This window comes from Octopus bimaculoides, chromosome 2, assembly GCF_046866305.1.
Source record: "Octopus bimaculoides isolate indiv1 chromosome 2, ASM4686630v1, whole genome shotgun sequence".
In the NCBI taxonomy this organism is placed as follows: domain Eukaryota; kingdom Metazoa; phylum Mollusca; class Cephalopoda; order Octopoda; family Octopodidae; genus Octopus; species Octopus bimaculoides.
This window is the reverse complement of record NC_142929.1, coordinates 110,053,266-110,077,287: the sequence shown is the minus strand read 5'-3', so window position 1 is coordinate 110,077,287 and position 24,022 is coordinate 110,053,266. Positions and strand designations below refer to the sequence as shown.

Here is a 24,022-nt window from a genome sequence, read left to right as displayed (position 1 = left end):
AGATCGATACAAGCAGGATAGCACAGCATAGAATATCAGTTTGTAAACACATAGTTTTTCATAAACAAGAGTTCCAACATTTGGATTTTTACTATGGAAACAGGCACCTATATGTCTGTGGCTCTTGATTGGCTAAAATTACCCAAAATTTGCAAACTTTAAAAGTTATTAACTGTTTATTTATTGATTTGTGGCGAAAATGAATTTTATGTCAATAATTAGCATACAGAACTATATCCATACAGCAAATTTGAAATCAATTGGAACAAAATTGAAGAAATTGAAAAGTGGCAGCCAAATAGAACAGAAAAGACTAGAATGCAGTTTTATATACAAATCTATCTTTTTGTTGTGGAATGTCATGTTTGAAGCTATTTTTTGTTGTGATATGTCATGCTTGTTGAGGCAATGTGACTTGCAGAAAAGACCAATTCTATTTTTGGCAGATATTTAACATTATTACCAGAATAACCATGAAATTTAATTTCATAGTTAAAGGATTAATAATCTTTATGGAAATTCTAGACAAGCATCTGGGTTTCAGGTCATATTCATTTATTGGGAATATCAAATAATAATAAGTGGAACAATTTAGTGTCCAGTTATTTAACTGATTGAAATTAGAACTCCTGAGAGACAATGTTTTGATTGAAAGAAAATAAAATCTTATTGAAAGTAAAATAAACTTCAAGGCTGTTTTAAAGTTTTGTGTAAACATACTAGCAAATTAGTCATTTTTATGTTGGGGTGCTATAGAAAATTAATGTAATATGTCTGTTCCTCTCCAAATTTCTAATTAGTAAAACTGCTGTTGAATTAAACAGTGTTCTTCCTGTTTATAGTTAAGCTTCGTGGAGGCGCAATGGCCCAGTGGTTAGAGCAGCGGGCTCGCGGTTTCGATTCCCAGACTGGGCGTTGTGAGTGTTTATTGGGAAAAAACACCTAAAACTCCACGAGGCTCTGGCAGGGGATGGTGGCGAACCCTGCTGTACTCTTCCACCACAAGTTTCTCTCACTCTTACTTCCTGTTTCTGTTGTACCTGTATTTCAAAGGGTCAGCCTTGTCACACTGTGTCACGCTGAATATCCCCGAGAACTACGTTAAGAGTACACGTGTCTGTGGAGTGCTCAGCCACTTGCACGTTAATTTCATGAGCAGGCTGTTCCGTTGATCGGATCAACTGGAACCCTCAACGTCGTAAGCGACAGAGTGCCAAGAAGATAGTTAAGCTTTACTTATGCACACCATTCTTTTTTGCAACTGTCAAATCGTCCAACCCATGCTAGCATGGAAGGCGGACGTTAAACGACGACGACGTTACAATTTTTTGAAGTCAAGTTTCATGGCAATGATTTCAGTGTGATAGGTCAGTAACCCTTTAGTTATTTTGCAATGTAAGAGAGATAACTTTTATTACTGTGACAAGTTTTGATGTTGTCAGCAAGTTTCTGATGATTTTGAATCAACATTTCAATGTTGTCCACTTTATATCAGCAGTGGTGTCTCTTGTCTATAATACCATGTGCAAATGTTAATAGAAGTAAAGTAGATGACATGAGACTTGAAAGATGACAAGTATTTAATAGCTCCTTTTATTACACTACTTGTCTTTTGACATCAGATTAAGTTTCAGAACATTTTGCAGACCAGTATGATGCATTTGAGTTTCGATATGTGATTTTTTGCTATTGTTTCTGATTGAACACCAGGTAGTTGGCATATGATGCAATGATTGACTCTGTGCACGCATGCACGTGTGTGTGTGTGTGTGTGTGAGAAAGAGAGGGAGAGTATGAAGTATTGCTCTTTGTACTCAGTTACTATACTAGCACCATTCACATATATCTGATTACTGCAATCATCTAGGAGGATGTTTTTCATTCACTATTCCCCTTTATTAAGTTTGCAATCTGAGAGCCTGTCTTCTCAGTTTTCAAAAGTGAGAGAGCAAGTAGTGGGGGGAAAAGTATTAAAAAGGATGGAATAGGTGGCAGAGAGGAAATGAGGCAATGGGGACAGGAAGGTGAGAAGGAGGAATAGTGTAGTGGTGGTGATGTGAGTGAGAACATGTCTTATGATAATACACATATAATGTTTTATATGAATATTATTCTAAGATATATAGATGGTAATAAGGAGCAAGCTATTGTTAGCATGTCATCTTTTTGTAGCAAGTTACTGTTGTTTTTTTGTGAATTCTCCCTATATATATACATATATATATAGACCTAAGAGTGGCTGTGTGATAAGTGGCTTGCTTACAAACCACATGGTTCCGGGTTCAGTCCCACTGCGTGGCACCTTGGGCAAGTGTCTTCTACTATAGCCTCGGGCCGACCAAAGCCTTGTGAGTGGATTTGGTAGACGGAAACTGAAAGATGCCTGTCATATATATACATATATATATATATATATATATATATATATATATGTGTGTGTGTGTGTATATGTTTGTGTGTCTGTGTTTGACCCCCAACATCACTGGACAACCAATGCTGGTGTGTTTACGTCCCGTAACTTACCGGTTCAGCAAAAGAGTCCGATAGAATAAGTACTAGGCTTACAAAGAATAAGTCCTGGGGTCGATTTGCTTGACTAAAGGCGGTGCTCCAGCATGGCCACAGTCAAATGATTGAAATATGTAAAAGAGTATATTTATATCTATTATATATAGACATTTATATATATATATATATATATGATATATAAATATATATATATCAACATCATCGTCATCATCATCAACATTATTTAACTTCCATATTCCATGCTGGCATGGGTTGGATGGTTTGACAGGATCTGATAGGTTCAAGGACTGCATTATGTAAGGTACTTTGTCACATTTTTTATGGCCAGATACCCTTCCTAATACCAACCACTTTATAATGTGTACTGAGTCCTTTTTTTGTGCCACCACCACTAATGAGGTTGTCATGTAACTCTCAAAACTATGAGCTCTGAGTGGGGGAGAGGTTAGCTTTATAGTAGGAGATGAGTGGTTAAAGCATGAGAGAGGTGGGTGGAAGGCAGAACAGGTTCTTGTTACAGAGGAACTTCATGGCTTCTCACATTTAGAAGAAAGAGAGAGAATGATCAGCAGGAGCCGCAAAGATTTAGGTTGTGGTGATGTGGAGTCTCTTCTGGATATGAGGTAGGTTAAGTGAGTGGGGACAGATGAACTCAGAGTGTAAGTGGATGAGGATTTGTAAGAGAGTATGGAGAGAGCAAAAGATGGGGGAATGGAAGAGGGGAGGAGAGGTAGGCAAAAAAAAAAGTGTTGAACTATTAACACAATTTGCTACAATTTTAAAATATGCTACTTTTATTGGAATCAATCTGGTAACCCTTAACTGACCTGTCCTAACTTATAAAGAGTAGCTTTAGATATGACTAATGCTACCTAAGTTCAAAATATTTTGATATCATATAGCTCCATGGGCCCCTCACTCAAATTGATCCTGTTAACACACACACACACACACAATTTCTTAAGAAGAAATCCACTTAAAAAGAAAATATCATTCTGCTTTTGCTTTCTTCTCTTTTCTCTTTCATTTGAAAGAGAAAATAAATAACCACACGAGATAATACTAGTGGCTGTGTGGTAAGTAGCTTGTTTACCAACCACATGGTTCTGGGTTCAGTCCCACTGCGTGGCACCTTGGGCAAGTGTCTTCTATAGCCTCAGGCCGACCAAAGCCTTGTGAGTGGATTTGGTAGACGAAAACTGAAAGAAGCCCGACGTATATATGTATATGTATATATATATATATATATATATATATATATGTATGTATGTATATATGTATATATATATATATATATATATATATATATATATATATGTATGTGTGTTTGTGTGTGTGTGTGCGTGTTTGTGTGTCTGTGTTTGTCCCCCCACCATCGCTTGACAACCGATGCTGGTGTGTTTACGTCCCCGTAACTTAGCGGTTCGGCAAAAGAGACCGATAGAATAAGTACTAGGCTTCCAAAGAATAAGTCCTGGGGGTCGATTTGCTCGACTAAAGGCGGTGCTCCAGCATGGCCGCAGTCAAATGACTGAAACAAATAAAAGAGTAAAAGAGTATTAGGCTAGAGATTATTATTATCAATGGCTGGCAAGACGGCTGAAATGCCTTGTGGTATTTAATTACGCCTCCATGTGTTCAAAATTAAAATTCCGTTTCAACTGTGAAGCAAAGAAGTCAATTAAATCGAGTAAACTCCCCTAAATTTGTATTGAGAGTTGATAATACATCAGAATATTTTGATTTCATTGAAAGAAACATATATTTCGTACTCTTTTTCTTTCAAATGTAGGTGATTTTATTTTGGCAGCTTCAATATTTTCTCAGTAAAACTTTTTCACCGAAGTCATCCAATTGTTTTAAAAAAGTGCGGCTGCTATAAAAATCTAGACCGGATGTTACGTCAGAGGTGATGTAACATTTCATTCAATGTTGAATGAAGTACCCCGTTAGTTGAACTATGGCTGGGGAAACAGATATTGTGTTAAACTATCATAACAGTCTGTTACGGGTATCTGATTACGAGTTACTGGATCCTCCAAATTGGATCAATGATAAAATCATTGAGTTTTGTTTCGAGTAAGTTTATTTTGATTTCTACTTTGTCTTCATTAGAGGACAGCTCCCTTGCATTTCTTCACGCTTGTTCTTAATAGTAAAATTATATAACCCAGTTATTGTTGACATTTAACATGATACTTTTTCGGCACGCTTCGTCGACTTTTCGTTTTATATATTTCTCTCCATAATAACTGCCGATTCATTCCTGAATGCTGTAAAGCGTTATGATCCACAACGTAACGAAAAGTATAAGAAAAATCAAGTCAAACATATATTATATTTTACACAACTTAGAACAAAATCGGAACATCACTTTATTAAAGAATGCGAGAAAACTAGTGATGGTCTGCACCAGCAAGAGTAAATCTTATAAAGAAGCTAAAAATTAATATATGTTGATGTTCAGTGAGAAAAAATAGTTAAAGTTGAAGGTAAAGCTATTCATCAGAATTTTTCTTCTTAAAGGTTTTATGTTTAAGGTGTTGAAATCCTGTAGGGCACTAAGCTGCTTTGTATTTTCTTTAGACCTTTACTCGTTATGCTTTTGTTTTTGTAACAGCCAGTATAAATCCAACCATATAAATCCCCTCGACGCTTCTCCCTTCAATTTCGTGAGATCAGTTATTGCGAATAAAAGTTCCAGTACTTTTGGTTTGTTCTTGTTTAAAATATCATATTTTTTTGCAGGCTGTTACATCTAATATTAATTTTTCAGTCCAGAATGGAAACTATTAGTGAACCACAGCGAATAACTATGAACATGATCAATGTCATTTTAGTTTCGGTTATTTGTGATATTGTTGCGGGAACACACCCACACACACTCTTTAACTACAGGAATGTTTTCTTAAGAAAATTAATAATTATCTGCAAATGAATATACTTTTACGAATAAGCAGCTTTATTTACAATATTTCTTTTTATTGGTCACGGATAAAATTTCAGAATAAATGCTTTTAAAATTAAATACTAACAAAAACAATCAGAACAAATTAAACATGGTCTGTACTGTTGCAACATTTAACAAGGTCGTGTGTATAAAGCGATTAATCTTAATGTTTTGGACAGACCCCCTTCGCCGAAGACGGTACCAAGTGTTTGGATAGCTGTGAATGAAACTATTAATATCGCCTTTCTTCATAATTTTGGTGTGTGTGTTCACTGACATTGTTTTTAACTCTTTCACCTGAGACACAAATATATACTATACGTCAATCGTATTAATATTGTTAACTATACAAGGAAATTCTGCAAGATTAATTCTCATAGAATTCTTTTTTCTTTCTCAATTTCTATCAATACGCTATTTGTAGCCACAGTTTATTGCTTTCATACGAGTCAGAAACTGCCTACTTAAGAATGTATCACCTATGTTAAGAACTTCGTATTCGGATCTTTTTTTACATAAAATAACTTCGAATACAAAATTTTTTATCTGTTCTATACCACAAAATATACAAATATTCGAAGTTTGAAAGTGTTTCGGTACCAAAAACACTACAAAAAAAATGTTGCCCGTCAAACCCCAAAGATCCTCGTATTCTAACATGAATCTCTATCTCTTGGTTTCTTTGAGGAAAATGTCAAGGACGCAATGTTTTTCTAAAAGGTGAAAAGTGTTTAGATTTTAAAGGATTTTCATATGGCAAGTTTTAGTTGAAATAGCAATGTTTTCACAAGTAATTACTATTTTCGAATGTATTTGAGGTTGTTCAAATTAAAACCACAAAACATGTATAAGTTTGTTTGTGTAAAATAACAAAACTCGACTTTCACTTTGGGTTTAATATCGTCTTTTACATGTTACATATTTAAAAAATATTTATATTAATGTGATTTTACTGTGTTTAACTTTTCTTATTTAGAATTTGGCATTCTTTCGTTACTGTCAAAAGAATGCCTAGAATTTTCCATATTATATTTAGTTCTTTATATAAAGGTAATCGCTAGTAAGTTATTGACGTTTTAGAGGATGGATATGGAGAACGAATCCGAGCCCAGGGACACTCCACATTTGATAAAATGTAGCTGAAAGGGATCTGACGAAAAGTCAACGATTAAAATCAGATGGAAACGCTAACTTTCGACGGGAGATCTGCATGTTAAACATGGTCAACAACTTTTCTGATGTTGAGAGTAACAACACTCCTTTCACCATGAGAGAAGGGCCCACAGTGAGTGACATAAGTGTTTAAAAAAATTTTTTTTAGAAGATATGGCTTTATGAAATCGTACAAGTGGTCATTAAGAAGAAACGGTGGTTGTTTATGGCTATTTCCATCATCTTTGAGATGTTGGGAGTATGACGGCAAGTGTCAAAGGGGTTTCTCTTATTGGGAATAGGATACCCTGTCGTATGTTTTTAAAAAATCAAAATATATTCCTAGAGAGAGAAGAGTTTAGTGAGTAAGGGGACTAATTTTGGAGCACATTTTTTGAGGATAATAGTAGGGACATTGTTAGTGCGTGTAGCTCCCTTAGTTTGAAGTTAGCATTAATACTTTCATAAATGGTGAATATATCTGCATGATGGTGAGATTGGTAAAGTGAAGAGCATAGTTTTTATCTGGTATATGCAGTGGGAAGTTGTATACAAAGAAGACAACACATGCTGTTGGAGTTTTGTGATGAGAAAGAGTTGTGTGTGGTGAACATGTGGTTTAGGAAAACAGAGAAAAGGAAGGCGACTTTCAGTGCAGGAGGGAATGAGACAGAGATTGATTTCGTGTTGGTTGGCAGGAAAAACAGAAAGTATCTGAGAGATGTGAAGACAATACCAGGAGAGTTGCAGCAAAGGTTGGTGGTTGCTGACTTGGATAAGAGGAAAGTTAAAAAAGTGTATGAGAAAGAGAATGGTTAAGAGGAGAAAGGTGTGGAAACTGAAGTAAGAAGAAACAAGAGCAAGGTTTGAGGAGAGAGTTGAGGAGTTGGTAAGCATTGATGCACTGGATTTGTGAAAGTCTTTTAAAGAAGGGGTACTAAAGGCATGTGACAAAGTGTGTGGAAGGATGAGAGGTAGGAGAGATCGAGATACGTAGTGGTGGAATGAGGAGGTGAGGGATGTGATAGCAAGGAAAAAGGAGACGCATAAAGCTTTGTGTAATAATAGGACTGAGCAAATGAAAGCCAGGTACAATAACATGAAGAATCATGCAAAGAGGGTTGTTGCATGATCTATGAGGAAGGAGGCTGAGGAGAGGTTGAGCGGGCTGGATGAGAACCCAGATGGAGTGTTTAGGTTTATTACATCAATGAAAAAAGATGGAAGAGATGTTGAGGGAGGAAGATGCATGAAGGGGAGTGATGGAAGGTTGAATTTTAGTGAGAAGGACAGGGAAAGAATTTGGAAGGAACATATGGAGGGAATTATGAATGTGAAGAATGAATGGTTTCAGAGGGTGGAAGTTACTGTAGTGGAGGGGCCAGTGGAGAGGGTTATTTGGGAAGAAGTAGTAGAAGCAATGAAGGAAATAATAACTGCAAGTAGAGAGATAGAGATTGTTGTAATGAAGCTGTGCCAGGGTGTACTGGATGGAAGAGGAATGCCAGATGATTGGGCACTAAGTGTGGTGGTATCGATCTTTAAGGGGAAGGGGGATGTGATGAGTTGTGGGGCGTATAGGGGAGTGAAGTTATTGGAGCATGCAATGAAAATAGTGGAAAGGGTGTTGGAGAGGAGAATTTGGAAACAAGTGGATGTGGACGAGATGCAGTTTGGTTTTATGCCAGATAGGGGGACAATAGATGCAGTGTTCATTGTAAAGAGATTGCAAGAGGAATACTGAGATAAGGAGAAGGAGTTGCACATATGCTTCATTGATCTGGAGAAGGCATTTGATAGGGTTCCAAAGGAGGTGATTGAGTGAGCATTGAGGAAGAGAGGTGTACAAGAGGTAATAGTGAGAGCAGTGATGAGTTTGTACGAGGGGGGTAAAGACTAGTTAGAATTGGATCAGAGCTGTCAGAGGAGTTTGCGGTGAAAGTTGGTCTGCATCAGGGATCTGTGTTGTCACCGTTGTTGTTTGCAATAGCGGTTGATGTGGTGACGGAGAGTGCAAGAGAGGGATTGATAATGGAGATGAAGTTTTGGAAATGGAAGAAGGTGTTTGAAAGCAAGGGTTTGAAGGTAAACCTCAGGAAGACAAAGATGATGGTGAGCAGAGTGGAAGGAGAAGTATTAGTGAGTAAGGTGGATTCATGTGGTGTATGTGGAAGGAAGGTAATGGCAAATGCGGTGTTGTGTATGAGATGTGAGAAATGGATTCATGGTAGATGTACGAAAATGAAGAAGGTGACTCCAAGACTGGTGAGGGATTTGTTTGTGGAAGATATGAGAAAGGTGTTGGAGGGCTTGCGGAACTAGTGGAAACGCTATGTGACAAGGTGGAAACAGTGAGAGGGTTTTGTTATTTGGGAGATAGGGTGGATGTGAAACAGTTGTGACAGCAAGAGCGAGACTTGGCTGGGTGAAGTTTAGGGAATGTGGAGCGTTATATGGGAAAAGGTTCTCATTAAAGATGAAAGGAAGGGTCTATAAGAGTTGTGTGGGAGTGAGACATGGTGTCTGAGGGAGAGAGAGATGGTAATTTTAAGGACAGAGAGCAATGGTGAGAGAAATGTGTGGGGTGAAGCTGTTTGATAGGAGGAGGACTGAGAATTTGATAGGAATGCTGGGGTTGGAGGAATTGGTGGAATAGTTGGCAAGGGCAAATGGAGTGAGGTGGTATGAGCATGTGTTGAGGAGGGATGAAGAGCATGATTTGAGGTAAATAGAGAATGAAAACGAGGTAGACCAAGGAAAAGGTGGAGGAGGAGATTGGGAGAGTTGGTATGTAAAAGGAGGATGCCCAAAACCGGGCAAGATGGTGTGAGGGTGGTTGCTATGGCATTGAAGTAGATCCGGCCACCACCGTTAATGGGGACAAAACCCGGATTTAAAACACTGGATGATGATGATGATATCTATATGAGCCAAAGCTATTGCTTGCAAGTGATTGCTATGTGTACCATGCTTTCACTAATTGTTTTAGGTATCTTTGTAGTTACAAGTGAGCGCAAGTATTCTCTTTGCCTTATCCTTGACACAGCATATCAAGAGATGTGACAGCTGGAGAAGTGTGTGTCTCTGTACACACACACACACACACACTGTTTCTGTCTATTTAATTCACTCACAAAATATTGGTTGGCTTGTAATGTAGAAGATGCTAGTCCAAGGTGCTGTGCACTGGGACTGAACCTGAGACTAGTCAGTTGTGAAGTGAATCTTTTAACTGCGCAGCCATACCTGTGCATATTCAATGCTGATATGGGTTGGATGGGTAGCCAGTCCAAATTAGTACTTATTTGAAGTTACTTTCCTGGAGGTGTTGGAGGACCACATTTCACTTGTATGTTCCATTTTCAGCATGCATACCCTATCTAAGACCAACAAGATGTCCAGTCTAAAACTGACCACTTTACAGATTGTACTTACTATATTTTATTGATCCCAACTTTTATGGGGTTGCTGTGCCCTTTGCAAGATTAAAGGACTCCCTTGATCTTTTGTTCTCTTTGTTTATTTGCCATCCACTTTAGGGTGTACCAGGTACATTTTATCCTGGTACTAGAGAGCAATGACAAAAGGACCAAAATGAATAGGTGAAGAGAATGTTCATGTGAATGGAAAAATAGTGTGATTAGGGTGAGAGGATGGTAGAGGAAGGAGTACTGGGAGAGTGAGAGTGCTGGGAAGAGGAATGATAGTAAAGACAGTAATAGTAGTTAGTAATGAAAATGAGACAGTGATGATGGTGCCATGTTTGCTGGTGTGTGTATATACCAAGGTTATACAAAACCTATTTATTATGTAGAGACAGTCACACTCACACATAATTACACTTAGATTTGTGCTGGGATGCCTATGTACATATATATACACATAAACACATACCTTCTCTCTTTCTCATTGTGTCTCTCTTACAACTTGTACAGTTGAAGTCACCAAATGCTACCTACATTGTAATAACCTTTACATGGAATTTTCTGCTTAGCTGAACTCAAATGGAAACTATTAATTGGTTACTACAACATTCCTATAAAAACACACTCTTATCTTTAACCTGATGTTAGTGGCACAAAAAGAAAGAAATGTCAGGTATTCCATGTGTGTGTGTGTGTGTTTGTGTGTGTGTGTATAGATGCAGCATGGCCAAATGGTTAAAAGTTTGCTTCACAATCTTCAAGTGTTGGTTTCAATTCCACTGTATGACATCTTGGGCAGTACCAAGGCTATTTTCTATAGCTTTGAGTTGATCCATATTTTGTAAGTGAAATTGGGTGGATGAAAACTGTAGACCATGAGATGGATTATACCTGTAATTTAAAGATACAACGGTAATGTTTCTACAGCTGGATGCCCTTCCTAACGCCAACCACTCCGAGAGTGTAGTGGGTGCTTTTTACATGCTTCCGGCATGGGAGCCAGTCAGGCGGCACTGGCATCAGCTACGTTCAGATGGTACTTTTTACGTGTCACTCGGGGTACCACACAGGAGCCAGTCAGGGGGACTGGCATCAACCATATTCGGATGGTGCTTTTTACATGCCACTGGCATGGGGAGCCAGTCAGGCAGCACTGGAGACAACCCATGCATGAATGGTGCTTATTGCCTGCCACCAGCATGAGAGCCAGTCAGGTGACACTGACATTGGTCACAACTACAATTTCCATTTTTGATTTTGATTTTATTGAGATTCTGCTTGTGATTTTGATTTTACTTGACTCAGTAGGTCTCCTCAAGCACGGAGTGTTGCCCGATGAATCAAAGGTACTTTTTAAATGGGCTGGTTATGCGATACGGGTATAGGCTACAGCTGTGATCTCACTTTACTTGCTGGGTCTTCTCAATTACAGCATGTCTCCAGAGGTCTCAGGAGCAAGTAAAAGATAAAAGATAGCTTTTGCAGCACTGTACCTTTATATGATTATTAATTGTATCCATATTATTGATGTGGCTGATTTCAAATTAAGCTATACAACTTTTCTTTTGATTATATTGGTAACAGTCCAATTGAAAATGATGTTTGATTCTAAAAGTGGCAATTTTCTGCCTCTTTCATTGTACAATGCATACCTTTTAAATTTGTTTATTTTACCTATTTCAGGTATTTTGAACGTGAGCAATATCGATACTGTGCAGACCTCCTTGCTTTCATCAGTCCATCTGTCATTCAAGCTATAAAGTTTTATCCACGTAACTATATTTAAAAAAATTTTTTATGAACATATACATCACTAGTAGTTTTTTATTGAATTATTCTTTTTCTTGATGAATTGATGAATATTAAATAACTTGGCAACTTTAAAAAAAAAGACATAATCACTTTTTAAAAAAAAACTTTAAAAGATTATAATGTGGGGAGTGATCTAGCTGATAGCTACCTTTGTTTGATATTAATGAATATGAAAAAGCATAAAAAATGTGTGTTAAGTCTTACTAGCTTGGGTGAAAACTTTAATTTCAAAAAGTATTATCCCATCCAAAGTTAATAAGCTTTATTCTTACCTGCCTTTGTATTTACAAAACATAGCATTGTTGGATTTAACAATTTCAGTAAAATACATCAAATGAGTCAACAGACTTAGAAGAGTAGTATATTTATAATGTTGTATTCCTTCAAATACAACATAAGATTATTATCATTATAATATTTGTCTCACAGTTTCTAATTAATATTAGATTTTAATGTATTTTCTTTTTGTATGCCGCAGAACATGAAATGGGAATTTTTCTAGATCCCCTGAATTTGACGTCAAAGCAGTATGTTTTTATGGCTGTCAATGACAACATGGCTGCTTATCAATATGGTGGATCACATTGGTATATTGACTTTTCTTTGTTTTCTTTTCCTTAAAATATTCATTTTTTTTCCAGTTAAGTACTATGCTTTATTGTTGAAATATTTCATTATCTGATAATTATTTTGTATTATGTGGTGTCTTTGATTTTTTTATTCTCTTAATTACCACTTTCTAAGTTTATGTAAGCTTTTGACTCTTCTAATCATAATATAAATATTAGAAGAACGTTTGAAGGATGATGACTTTTAATATTTTGTTTCTTTATTAAGATGGTGAGCTGGTAGAATTGTTAGCACACCAGGCAAAATGCTTAGTGGCATTTCGTCTGTCTCTACATTCTGAGTTCAAGTTCCACCAAGGTTGACTTTTGCCTTTCATCCTTTCAGGCTGATGAAATATAAGTACCAGTTGATCCCTGGGGTCAGTGTAATAGATTTACCCTTCTCCCGAAATTGGTGGCCTTGTGCTAGCATTTGAAAATAATATTTTATTTTTCTCTTTCCACTTACTAGAAATTTTATTCTCTCTATATATTTGGGAATTTTATTTTTTATATATATTCCTAGATTAAGGTGTTAACTGCTTATTGATAGGGTTATAAAGAAAATCACATCTGTACAGTATTTTTCCTGTCTTTCAGCATTGGTGCCAATAATCCTAATTGAAATGATGCCAAGATATTTCAGCTCATTCCGTTTTATGGTTAAGATGGTATTATAGGTGGAAAATGACAGTAGAATCTTTGTATTAAATCTATATCGTGGTGTTACTAGTCTTTTCAATTTGTATTTTTTCAAATGGAACAAGCCCTAATAATGTTAACGTGACTCATTTTATAAAGAAACTGAAAAATGTTCACTTTCTTAACATAATGTGACTTCTAGCTGTGTTGTATTGCTCATTAGATGATGGAATGGGATTATATCTATTTGCTATCCTAGTCATAAAAATATTTATTTTGAGTTTGAATCAATTAGAAATTTTCCTTTTGACTAGGAAACAATTTTGTAAAATAAAACTTTTTCTTTTTACCATTTTGGAATAAGGAATATTCCAAATATAATAATTATTAATGATTTTGGCACAAGTCACATTTTTTGGGGAAGGAACTATCTAAAGTTGAACTATTATAATATTGATACTTTATTGATCTAAGAATGCAAAACAAAATCAAAACTCAACAGGATTTTAACTCAGCGTATAAAGGGACATAACTATTGTAAACATTGCAAGTCTAATCTATTGCTCAACCAATAATGCCATTTACCACAGTTTAGCCAAATGCAACAATGAGATGAATTAATGCAAGGAGTTATGTTAGGGATGTCATTTGTGATTTCAATCAGCATGATAGCTTTTGAGGAACAAGGAAAAGATTAGAGTAATTTTCTAAAACTATTCAGAAATAGAGAGAAGGTATATATATATATATATATATATATATATGAATATTTATGAAAAGCAAACGATGAGTATTCAACAGACTGTATAAAATCTGTACAAATATAACCAAAATATATGATTTTCAAAGTTCCTTCTTTACTCATTGAATTAATTTTGTACTAGAGTTATTAAGGCAAGTACATTTTTAATTGAAATTATAACATTTTGTTTCTTTATTTATTTATATTCGCCTGTAAAGGTTTGTTTCATTTGTGCTTAGTAATACTGTGAATAATCTGACTATGTCAACATAGCTGAAATGCCATTGATTATGGTTTGCTCAATCTTTGTTGATTTTAGGCTAAACAACAAAAGGCAAAATAAAATGAAAGAAATAACAATATGTTAACTTTCATCAATTAAAAAAAAAAAATCTTTTTAAACATATCAAAAACAAAAAAAAAGTAATGATTTGGTTCTTTAAACCCCATATAATGAAATTATTATGTATGTACAACTGTTTAGTTTTAGGAATTTTAATTTATAATTTTTTTATTATTTGTAGGAGTTTGTTAATGTATAATGGACTCAGAAATGCATTCTATCATTATGATTCTATGTCTCCGTCAAATATGTCTATTGCTGAAGATTTATGTCAAAAAATACAGACTAATATGAATGGTAAGAATATCCAGAGTTTAAACTGTTTAATTCGTGTAATATAAGGTGATTTGAAGTCCTTGTTAGCCCAAAAAATTATTTGAAAAAAAATTCATCAAAATTAAATTTTCTGTTCTGTTAATGTATCATAATCCATTTTATTTTATACCATTTATTCAACACTGGTTCTTAACAGTTGTGAAATATGAATGAGGCAAAATTGTTTTGAGAAAGATTCACTGAAGATAGGAATGAAACAGTTATATGCAGCTGTTTGGATGCTGACTATTTAGCATGGCAAAATGGACATTCAACCTGTTCTGGCGCTAGAAGCAAACACACACATGTACAGGTGTACATAGAAACAGGCATATAGATAGATAGGGAGAGAGAGAGAGATTACATTTACATAGAAACATAACTAGATGCTCACACACATAGAGAGAGTGCAGGGAGGATGGGAGAAACATTAAAACACTTGATGTCAAATAAGTTAGTATTAAATCAGCAATACCAAATAAGTGGTGCCAAAATGTTTCAGACACACTGGAGACATTATCCTGATTTTTGGGATGTTATAAGCCTAGCACTAAGGCCTAATGATGTCTGGCAACTGACTTGGTAAACACCCAGAAAATTACTAACCATCATGCCAACAACCGCCTTGAGCACCTTTTTCAGCTCCATGTGTCTAACACACGTGGGCATGCCTACAAAGTCAGAAAACAGCACAGCTCCCATGACTTTTGGAAACATTTTTTCACACTCAGAGCTGCTGAAGCATGAAACAAACTACCTGCATCAGTTCTTTGTTGCCAAGACATTGCATCCTTTAGAACCTCCATGCTTCTTGAAATTCACCAACATTACATCTGATATCCCCCTCACAATGCTTATGCACACATGTATATTGTGACTCATACACTGTTGACTGTACGTGCACCTTTGATGAGTTGTAGTGTACCTGAGAACTATACACAATAATTTCATTATTATTATAAAAACTTTTTCTCTGCTATGTTGTACCCTACTACCTGCAATAGTGAGTTGTGACACTGTGTTTTAGGGATAATTTTAACTGAATCAGTACTTTATTCAGGTACACATCATGTCAACAGCACAGGATACAAACTGAATTAGCATCTAATTAGGTTAATGAGTAGATGTAATAAAGAATAATTGCATTATAGTATATTTAGTATCTATTGAATAGTTTAAAATAATACCTTCTCAAGTAAATGCAATTAATGCAACAAAAACTTTATGTATTTCTCTGTATAATTATTATACCTGTGAATGCTGAGATTGCCTTGATGTTCAAATATAGAAACAATATACTGTTGTTTTATCACTAACATCCTTTTTATTTAATTACTGTGATGCTATATCAGTATACCACCTCTGTAATTACTGCAATGTGATATCTACAATATACCACCTCTGTAGTTACACTGAGGTTAATATGTCACTTCTGTAGTTATTGTGACGTGATATCTACAATATACTACCACTGTAGTTACTCTGATGTGATATCACTACACTCTGTAGTTGCTATGATATGATGGTTACAATATACTGCCTCTGTAGTTACTGTTACACTGTACATGACATCAATCAATATACCATCTCTGTTGTTTAGATATTGTAATGTTTAAATAAGTTATCAATACACAGCCTTTGTAGCTATTGTAATGTTGACTTATTTCACATGTAAACTTTTTTTACTTTTGAATCAAAGATATTTTCTACATACATTTGGATTAATGAAAGAAAAATATCTCTAGTATTTTACAGACAGAAAAGTAAATTTTGAATGTAGTATAGCCATGAAGACACAGCTGGTATCTGAGGGACATGAGTTCAAGTAGCCATCTGCTGGCAACTTTTTTGTATCTAAGAATGTTAAAATATCCAATCTTTCTGCTATTTTCATGGCTATACTGCTTTCAAAATTTACTTTCTTGTCTGTAAAATACCAAACATATTCAATGCTTCCAAAGTTTGTTTACAAAATGTTGTCACATTCCAAAAGCTATTACTATTTAGCATTTAATTTGATAGTGATTGTCAGTGGTCCATTTAACTTAATGGTAGAGTACTTAGCTTGTATCTGAGGGGTACAGGTTCAACTCCTGTAGCTGTCTGCTGATAACTTTTTTGTCTTATAAGGGTAAAATAGCCAATCTTTCTGCTGTTTTCATGGCTATATTGTGTTTGAAATTTACTTTCTTGTCTGTAAAAAACCAAACACATTCAGTGTTTCCAAAGTTTGTTTATAAAAAATATCTGTTCTTAAAATTCATATGATCTTTTTAAAAATAATGTTGACTATGTTTATGATCTTTAAATATCACACTGTTCATTTCTATACAGAAAGGAAAGCATTCTGATTTATTTAAATTGTTTTCAGTAAATTGATTTCTTAATTCATATTTTATTTCTTATCATTTGTTTCATGTAAAAGCTGACAAAAAGGCCACATTTAAAGAAATGGATTGTCCACAACAAGAAAACGGTAATTAATTTTCTTCTTTTAATAATAAAAGTTATATATAGTGCCCAAGTGCACTACAACTCACCAGGAAGAGTAAAAGAAGAGAGAGAAAGCAGCAATAAGCCAAAAAAAGAGAGACACCAATGAAAGCTAGAACTACATGCACAGTATTCAGATAAAATACAATACAACAGAAAAGTGAGCACTAAAAGAACTATAAAGAGTGCAGGTGCATAGGAATGTCAACAGTAATGTTGGTGAATTTCAGGAAGAATGGAATTTTTTGTAAGATGCAGCGTCCTGATAGTTAACAACAGATGTGTGTAGTTTATTCATGTTACAACAATGCTGAACCTGGAAAAATGTTTCTGAGTCAAGAGTGCTGTGCTGTTTTTTTGGTTTTATACATTTGTCCACGAGTGGCTGAGGTATTGAATTTAAAAAGTTGGTAAAATGGTAGATACTTAGACACTTTCAGTCTTTTTGATGATTTTAAAAATGTGGTTCATCCAACACAGATCATTGTTGACAACAATGCTAAGGTCATGTTAACCAGTAGACTTCTTAAGTTGGTGTTATGGAGTGAGTTGATAAATTCCCGGTTTTCATTCTCAAAATGTATAGTGGTACATTTGACTACAACTAGCTTGAGCTGCCAGTCAGCAAGCCATTGTTGCATTGTGTCTAGGTTAAATTGTAGAAAAACACAATAAGATGCTTCAAGTTTAGCATCTGTTTCATTGATGTATGCAACAAATGACAAGGGACCAATAACAGATCCCTGTAGGGCACCATATGTCATTGCATAAGGTGCAGAATGTTTTCTTCTTACAGTGACTACCACTTTTCTACTGACAATGAAGGACCTAAGTTATGAAGAGTAGTCTTCCAGCCCATTGCAAAGAGCTATGCCATGAGTTGTTTGTGTAGCACAAAATTAAAGGCTTTAGTGAAGTCAAGATAGATAACATCCACACCCAGGAGCTGCCATCTGTGATTCTAGTGATGTCTTCAAGAAATTCAATGAGTTGGTCACAGCAGCTGGAGTTAGAGATAGACCCAAATTTTGAGGACAAAATAAGGTTATAAGAGTTCCAGAAGTTCCAGGGTGTTTCCAGGGTGTTTCTCTGACACAGGGCTCCATCATTTTGACAATACAACTTGTGAGGCTGACTGGTTGGTAATTGACAAGGTGATGTACACTTATCTATTTTGAACAAAAGGAATAACACTGGTAATTTTCCTCTATGGGCAGCTGTTTTCTATAAAAGCCTTGGATCAGCTAACGCCTTGTAACTGAAATTTGATATACAAAAATTATGCCAAATGAAACACTTGAAAAACACTTGTTACCTGTATCATTTTTCAGTTAGGATGAGATTATCTATGCAGGTGCATGTTTTTTGGTTTGAAACGGATGCTTGTAGAATTGGATAGTTCTGTTAGAATAGTATCTATTTTTAGAATTCATTGGTTTAAGATATCAAGTATGTAGTCTGCACTGGATTCAACAGTGGTGATAAAGAACAGAGAATTTAAAGCACTTGGCAAGTCAAAAAAAAAAAAGGGCCAGTGTAGAACATAAGGGGAGGGTTGTTATTGAGTGTATAGATCTGGGACCTAGCAGGTAGAAATAGTTTGATCTTTGCATAAGTGGGGCCAGGTTGAGCAGAGAAGGATAGAAAGGTGTCCAAAATTAGTGATGAGTTTAGTGAGGGGCCAGAACTACAATTGGATAAAAGAGAATTTTGTGGTTAACACTGAACTGGATAAAAGTATTTTTACATTCCATAATGGTATAATTGTAGTGATTTTAAATAAATTATTAATAATTGCTGGTCAACAGTGACAGTTCCTAGACTTTGAAAACTTTACTTTTGGGCTTGGTTAGCAATACACCATTTCATATCAGTGCTATCAAAGATATTCAGTTCTAACATCTGCAAAGCCTAGGATAAAAAAATTTCTTCGAATGAGCTTTGACAACAATTCATGTGAACTGAATGTGTGTATGTGTATGCATGCATGATGTGTGTGTATTTATATTTGCTTGCTTGCATTTGTTGACAAAGAATTGTTGCTGCAAGCAAAAATACCTTGCAGTTTCAAGTTACATTTTTTTTAATGTCCCAGTATGTCTGGTAGACTCCATTTTAACTACTTCCAAATTCATAAAATAAGCACCAAACTAAGTGCTTGGGTTGATGTAATCAACTAAAACTGTAAAAGTTGTGCCCGAGTATAGCTGCAATCCAATGACTGAAACCAGTGAAAGAATAGAAGAGTCTCATACTTTACATGATTTATTCATTTACGACTTTATTTGGAACCTGATAAATAATGTTAATCCTTTATTAGCTGGGAATCTATTTGCAAAAGAACACTTGTATTTGAAATGTATTAATTGTTATTCGGTTTAATATACAATTATGACTCTACATCCTATAATTTAATATTCACTATAAGTTAATCTAACATTAAAAACTTTTTATGATGCAAAACTTAAAAAATTGTATTCTAAATATAAAGAACTTTGATTTCTTCTGTTAATGATAAAAGGAAAATTTCCCACACCTTTGAATCCACACAAATAAAGCATGTACTTTAAGAAATGGTTATTTCCAAATTGCTAATGTAAAACAAAATTAGTAATACATAACTGACAGCATTGAGAAATTCCACTATTTATGGCTTTTTATATTGCTTCTTGAATTGTTGTTGTGTTGCACTCTTTTATTTATATATTTCATTATTAATTTTAACTTCAGGTTATGACTGTGGAATCCATGTGATAGCAACATGTGAACATCTGGTTCGTCAGAATATCGAAGCTTACTCTGTTCCTCTTGAGTGTAGTATATCCACTAAACAAATACGGAAAAAACGACAAGAAATCAAAGATCTGATCTGCTCATTGAAAAAATGTTCTTAGTTTACAAAGCATTTAATTTGGACTTTTCGTTTTGAATCTCTTTGATTTCATTGATCATACTCTTTTGCTGATATTTCAAAGACTTCGTCAAAGATATTCAATCATTCAATATTGTGGGATTTAGAAGGATAAATCCACACGAGAAAACAAAATGATGTAATTCTGAAGGATTACTTATCAAATTATCACACTTGTTATTTTTAGCTTTGTTTTATTTCCCATCTCTTTTTAAGTCACTGATGCTTATCAGACCAATACCTCTAAGATCTGAAAATATTTTTTATGTATTATATTCTATGAATATAAGTAAAAAAAAAATGGATTTTGCAAGAAGAACAGTAAATATTACTATTGCTCCCAATTTATACATGATATAATATCTCAAAAAACATTTCATATGAATTTAATTTGAGGGTTAAATGTTTTATACAAAAAAAGTAAGATTTTGTTATATTTATTATAGCAGAAGGTACCATAATGTGATGCTTGTGTTTAGTGAATCACATCTGTGGATTTGGTTTTTTGGTTTCTTACTTTCCTTCTTTTATATATTGGAGACATGCAAGTCTTGTCTACATTAACAGATATAATCACTATATTAAGAAAACATTATTGCACCCATTAAGCATAAACAGAATACTCTTAGAATCCTCATTATTGCTACAAATACCACTGCTGAAGACACATACTCAACTACATCACAAAGTCTAACCTTTTTTCTTTAGGGCTTACTCCCCGGCCCACACTAAATCCACTACAAAACTCCAGTGAGACCCTCAATTGATTAATGTTGCTACAAAAACATCCAAGATTACATCTGAAGAATGGCACTTGTAAGGGACGACCGTGCAAACTCAAAAAAGGAAAAATGGTGACGAATGGAAAAACAGAGGACTCCTTTTATTTAAACGTGTCACACGGTTGAACACAACAATATTATATCGATGGATGATATAGATGATATGTTATGCGACGATAACATAGATGACCAGTAATGAAAGACCACAACCGTATTAGATGAATAACAGAGATATTTATTATGGCGTTAAAGATGTATGTCTGTGTGAGAGTGTGAATGCGACATATAAGAACATAATCAAAGACAAGCCATCATGCAAAGAAAAGTGTGTATGTGAGTGATACATGTATGTGTATGTGAGTTATTACAGCAGATGGAAAGAGAGTCAATATATAACACGTGAACAATTATACCAGATCTTTAGTACACTATAGGAAAAGTTCTGTTTGTGAAACTGAGTTGGCTGAGTGTGGCAGAGCTGATCACTAGTTGTGATGTCGTGGCATCGATGCCGGGCCGTGTTTCTTGTTATACAGATGTTCGTCGCTGGCTGAGAATTTCTTGTCTGTTTAAGAACTCTTGTCTGTTTATTTACCGTGGTGAAGCTGAGTCACCTAACAGAATCGAAGAGAGAGATGTGCCGCGGAGGTTTGGTTTGGTGTACATAGTAAATCGTGTTGACGCTGGTAGCGTAGAGGCTGCTTGGTAGGTGCTGGTTAGTAGTCGTAGACTCTTGTTGCTGATATGGCGACGGCGGTGGTCATCGTTGGCTGGACGAAGCTGCTGAAGTGGTCGCTGGCTGCTGCTGCTGTTGTCGTGTGGTACACGGAACAGTTCTCAAAGAGAAACTGGACCGAGACAAATTTGGTTGCCGAGTTAAAGCTATTTATAACAAACTATGGGCTCCCGATGGCTTCAGAATTTTACTCTATCACGTGACCTTATTAGGGGTCGTGATTGGTCAGTTTGCGTTCTGGCGGGAAAGGTTCGAAGAGGTTGCCGATTCGAATAATAATCAGTCACGTGATGATAAGGAATGGGTTCTCTACTACGCTCGCATTTATTTATATTTAAATGAGAAGATTGTATGTAATGGCGATAGTAGTTTTGTATCTAGTGACGATAGGTAGTTTCACTACACTCTCAACTAATCACCAACACACTCCAACCTTTCTCCCACTGATATGCTGTGTCCTCTCTCTACCTTTTCTACTACACTACAGTGGCTTCTGTTCATTAGAGTTGTCTGGTCTCCTGTCACCTTCACTCTTGCTCTCCTGGTTCATTCATCTCCCTTTCTCTCATGACCTATAATGTGTCCACTTTGTAAACAGACTTACAAATGTTCAAAAGAACCATTTATCATGTTGGTTTCAATAGTCTCAGGGAGCTTGTGAAAGTTATGGGCACAACCCTTTCTTCCAAATTGATTGAATAAAAAAAAAGTATATCTGTTTAGGAAAATTCTTTTATTCTTTCAAAAATAGAGTTTTCATTCTTAAATTATTCTCAATGAAGAGGAGTAAAAGACAAAAAAAAAAGACAGAGTTTGATCAAAGTGAACTACAGAGCTGAATGGCACAAGTTTCATGATCAGGAAATGAAATACAGAAATCAATTACACTGACTGTTTTAAACTATGTTAGATAATATAGTAATGTAGATAGGACAGTAATGTTGATCTTGAGTGTAGGACCTGTAGAGATATGATCATACAATACTGATAGATATTAAAGAATGCTGTACTATTGAGATGACAAATCCATGCCAGTCTAAAGACATATTTAAGATGAAGATAATGGTAAAAGTTTTACGAAAAGAACAATACCTTAGCTGTCTTGTATTGCTGGGCAATTTTTTCCCAGTCATTTTTTTAATATATAAAATTATATATGTTTATTTGTGAAAATCTTTTAGATCTCTAGTTGTTCTAACATCTAGAAGTTATAATTAGGCTATTTTGCATTAAATGAGGTCTAATAAGACTGAAACATGTCTAGAGTTGTCACCTTACTAACCTTAATACTTAAAATCAGATTCACTCATCACTGTATTCCATATTTAATCAAAATTAAATAACATTTCAGATTTATCTCTGCTGCCTACATTGACAATATTTAGCCATTTAAGTAATGATTGTTCTCATTATGAGAACTGTAATTACAACTAAGATTTCTTGCCTTACTACACTGAGTGAGTTGGTCCAACGTCGTTGTTAAATACTATTCTGTGAGGTTGGGCATGGAATGCAACAACTGAAGCTAGCAATGAATTGTTTAGATTATTTTTATTTTTAAAAATTGTTTTATACTTTTATATTAGAGTGTTTCTAAAAATTTGGTTGCTTGAGTATGTTTTCTTACATAGTGCAAGGAAGAAAGGAAAGCTTCTAACATGGGTGAGAATTTCAGTTTGATGTTTAGCTCATATGGGTTGATATTTGTAAGGAAAGGAATTTCAAAAACATGCAGTTTTGGAAAGGAAGGAGTGGTTCAAGCATTAACTACAAAGTTTTGGAGATCCTGACTTTAAGAGTATTGTGAAAGGCTTGGTTGGAGGCCCAGTCTTCCGAGTTCTTTTACAGGTCTTAGAAAAGCTGAAGGAATGCTGCAATAAGTATGTGAATCTGAGAAGAGAGATGGGCAGATAACAATATGACTGCTTGAACTCAAGATCTTTAGCGAGACACCATTTTATGCATGGATGTACCTGACGTGACCCAAACTGCAAAATGGATGCAACACAACATGATGCATGGTGCCCCACCTAAAAGGGACAGTAGCAGGATGGGTTGAAACGATTGTCGTATAAAATAAAGACTAATACCAAATCCATCTTTTGGTTACTTAATTATTATCTTCTAATATATAAAACAGAGATGTCTGTGTATTCGCTTTTCACGTGAAATCGACTTCACCAAATGCTTCCATACTTGTGATGCATGAATAATTTGACCTCGGATAAATGTTAGGCTCTTCATTTGATTTTTTCTATTAAAAATAAATAATATTGCTTTATATTTATGATTCACTTCTTTAAAAAGGTTCCTCAATGTCAACTTCCGGTATTGACGTAGCAAGGGGTCTGTTGTCATATGCATCCATCATTTTTGGATGTCTCTGTGCGTGTGTGTGTGTGAGACAGAGAGAGAGAGCAGTGTGTAAGTAGTATTTACTCTCTCTCTCTTTCATACACATGCACACACACACACAAAGATGTCTGCATATTTATACTCTGTGTGTGTGTGTGTGTGTGTGTGTGTGCGTGCGTGCATGCGTGGTTCCACAATCACCATTTATTTCAATTACTCTTGTGAGG

General features: G+C 35.3%; 1 protein-coding gene across 1 annotated transcript; it reads left to right on the top strand.

Moving 5' to 3' along the window:
• The first annotated feature begins 4,453 nt into the window (after positions 1 to 4,453).
• LOC106883767 (sentrin-specific protease 8) lies at positions 4,454 to 23,723 on the top strand. Its single transcript, XM_014934888.3, has 6 exons — positions 4,454 to 4,608; positions 11,740 to 11,828; positions 12,347 to 12,455; positions 14,385 to 14,500; positions 16,944 to 16,994; positions 19,742 to 23,723. Exons 1-6 carry the CDS (start codon positions 4,490 to 4,492, stop codon positions 19,903 to 19,905), a joined length of 648 nt encoding a protein of 215 aa, XP_014790374.1. The 5' UTR covers positions 4,454 to 4,489; the 3' UTR covers positions 19,906 to 23,723.
• Positions 23,724 to 24,022: the final 299 nt, after the last annotated feature.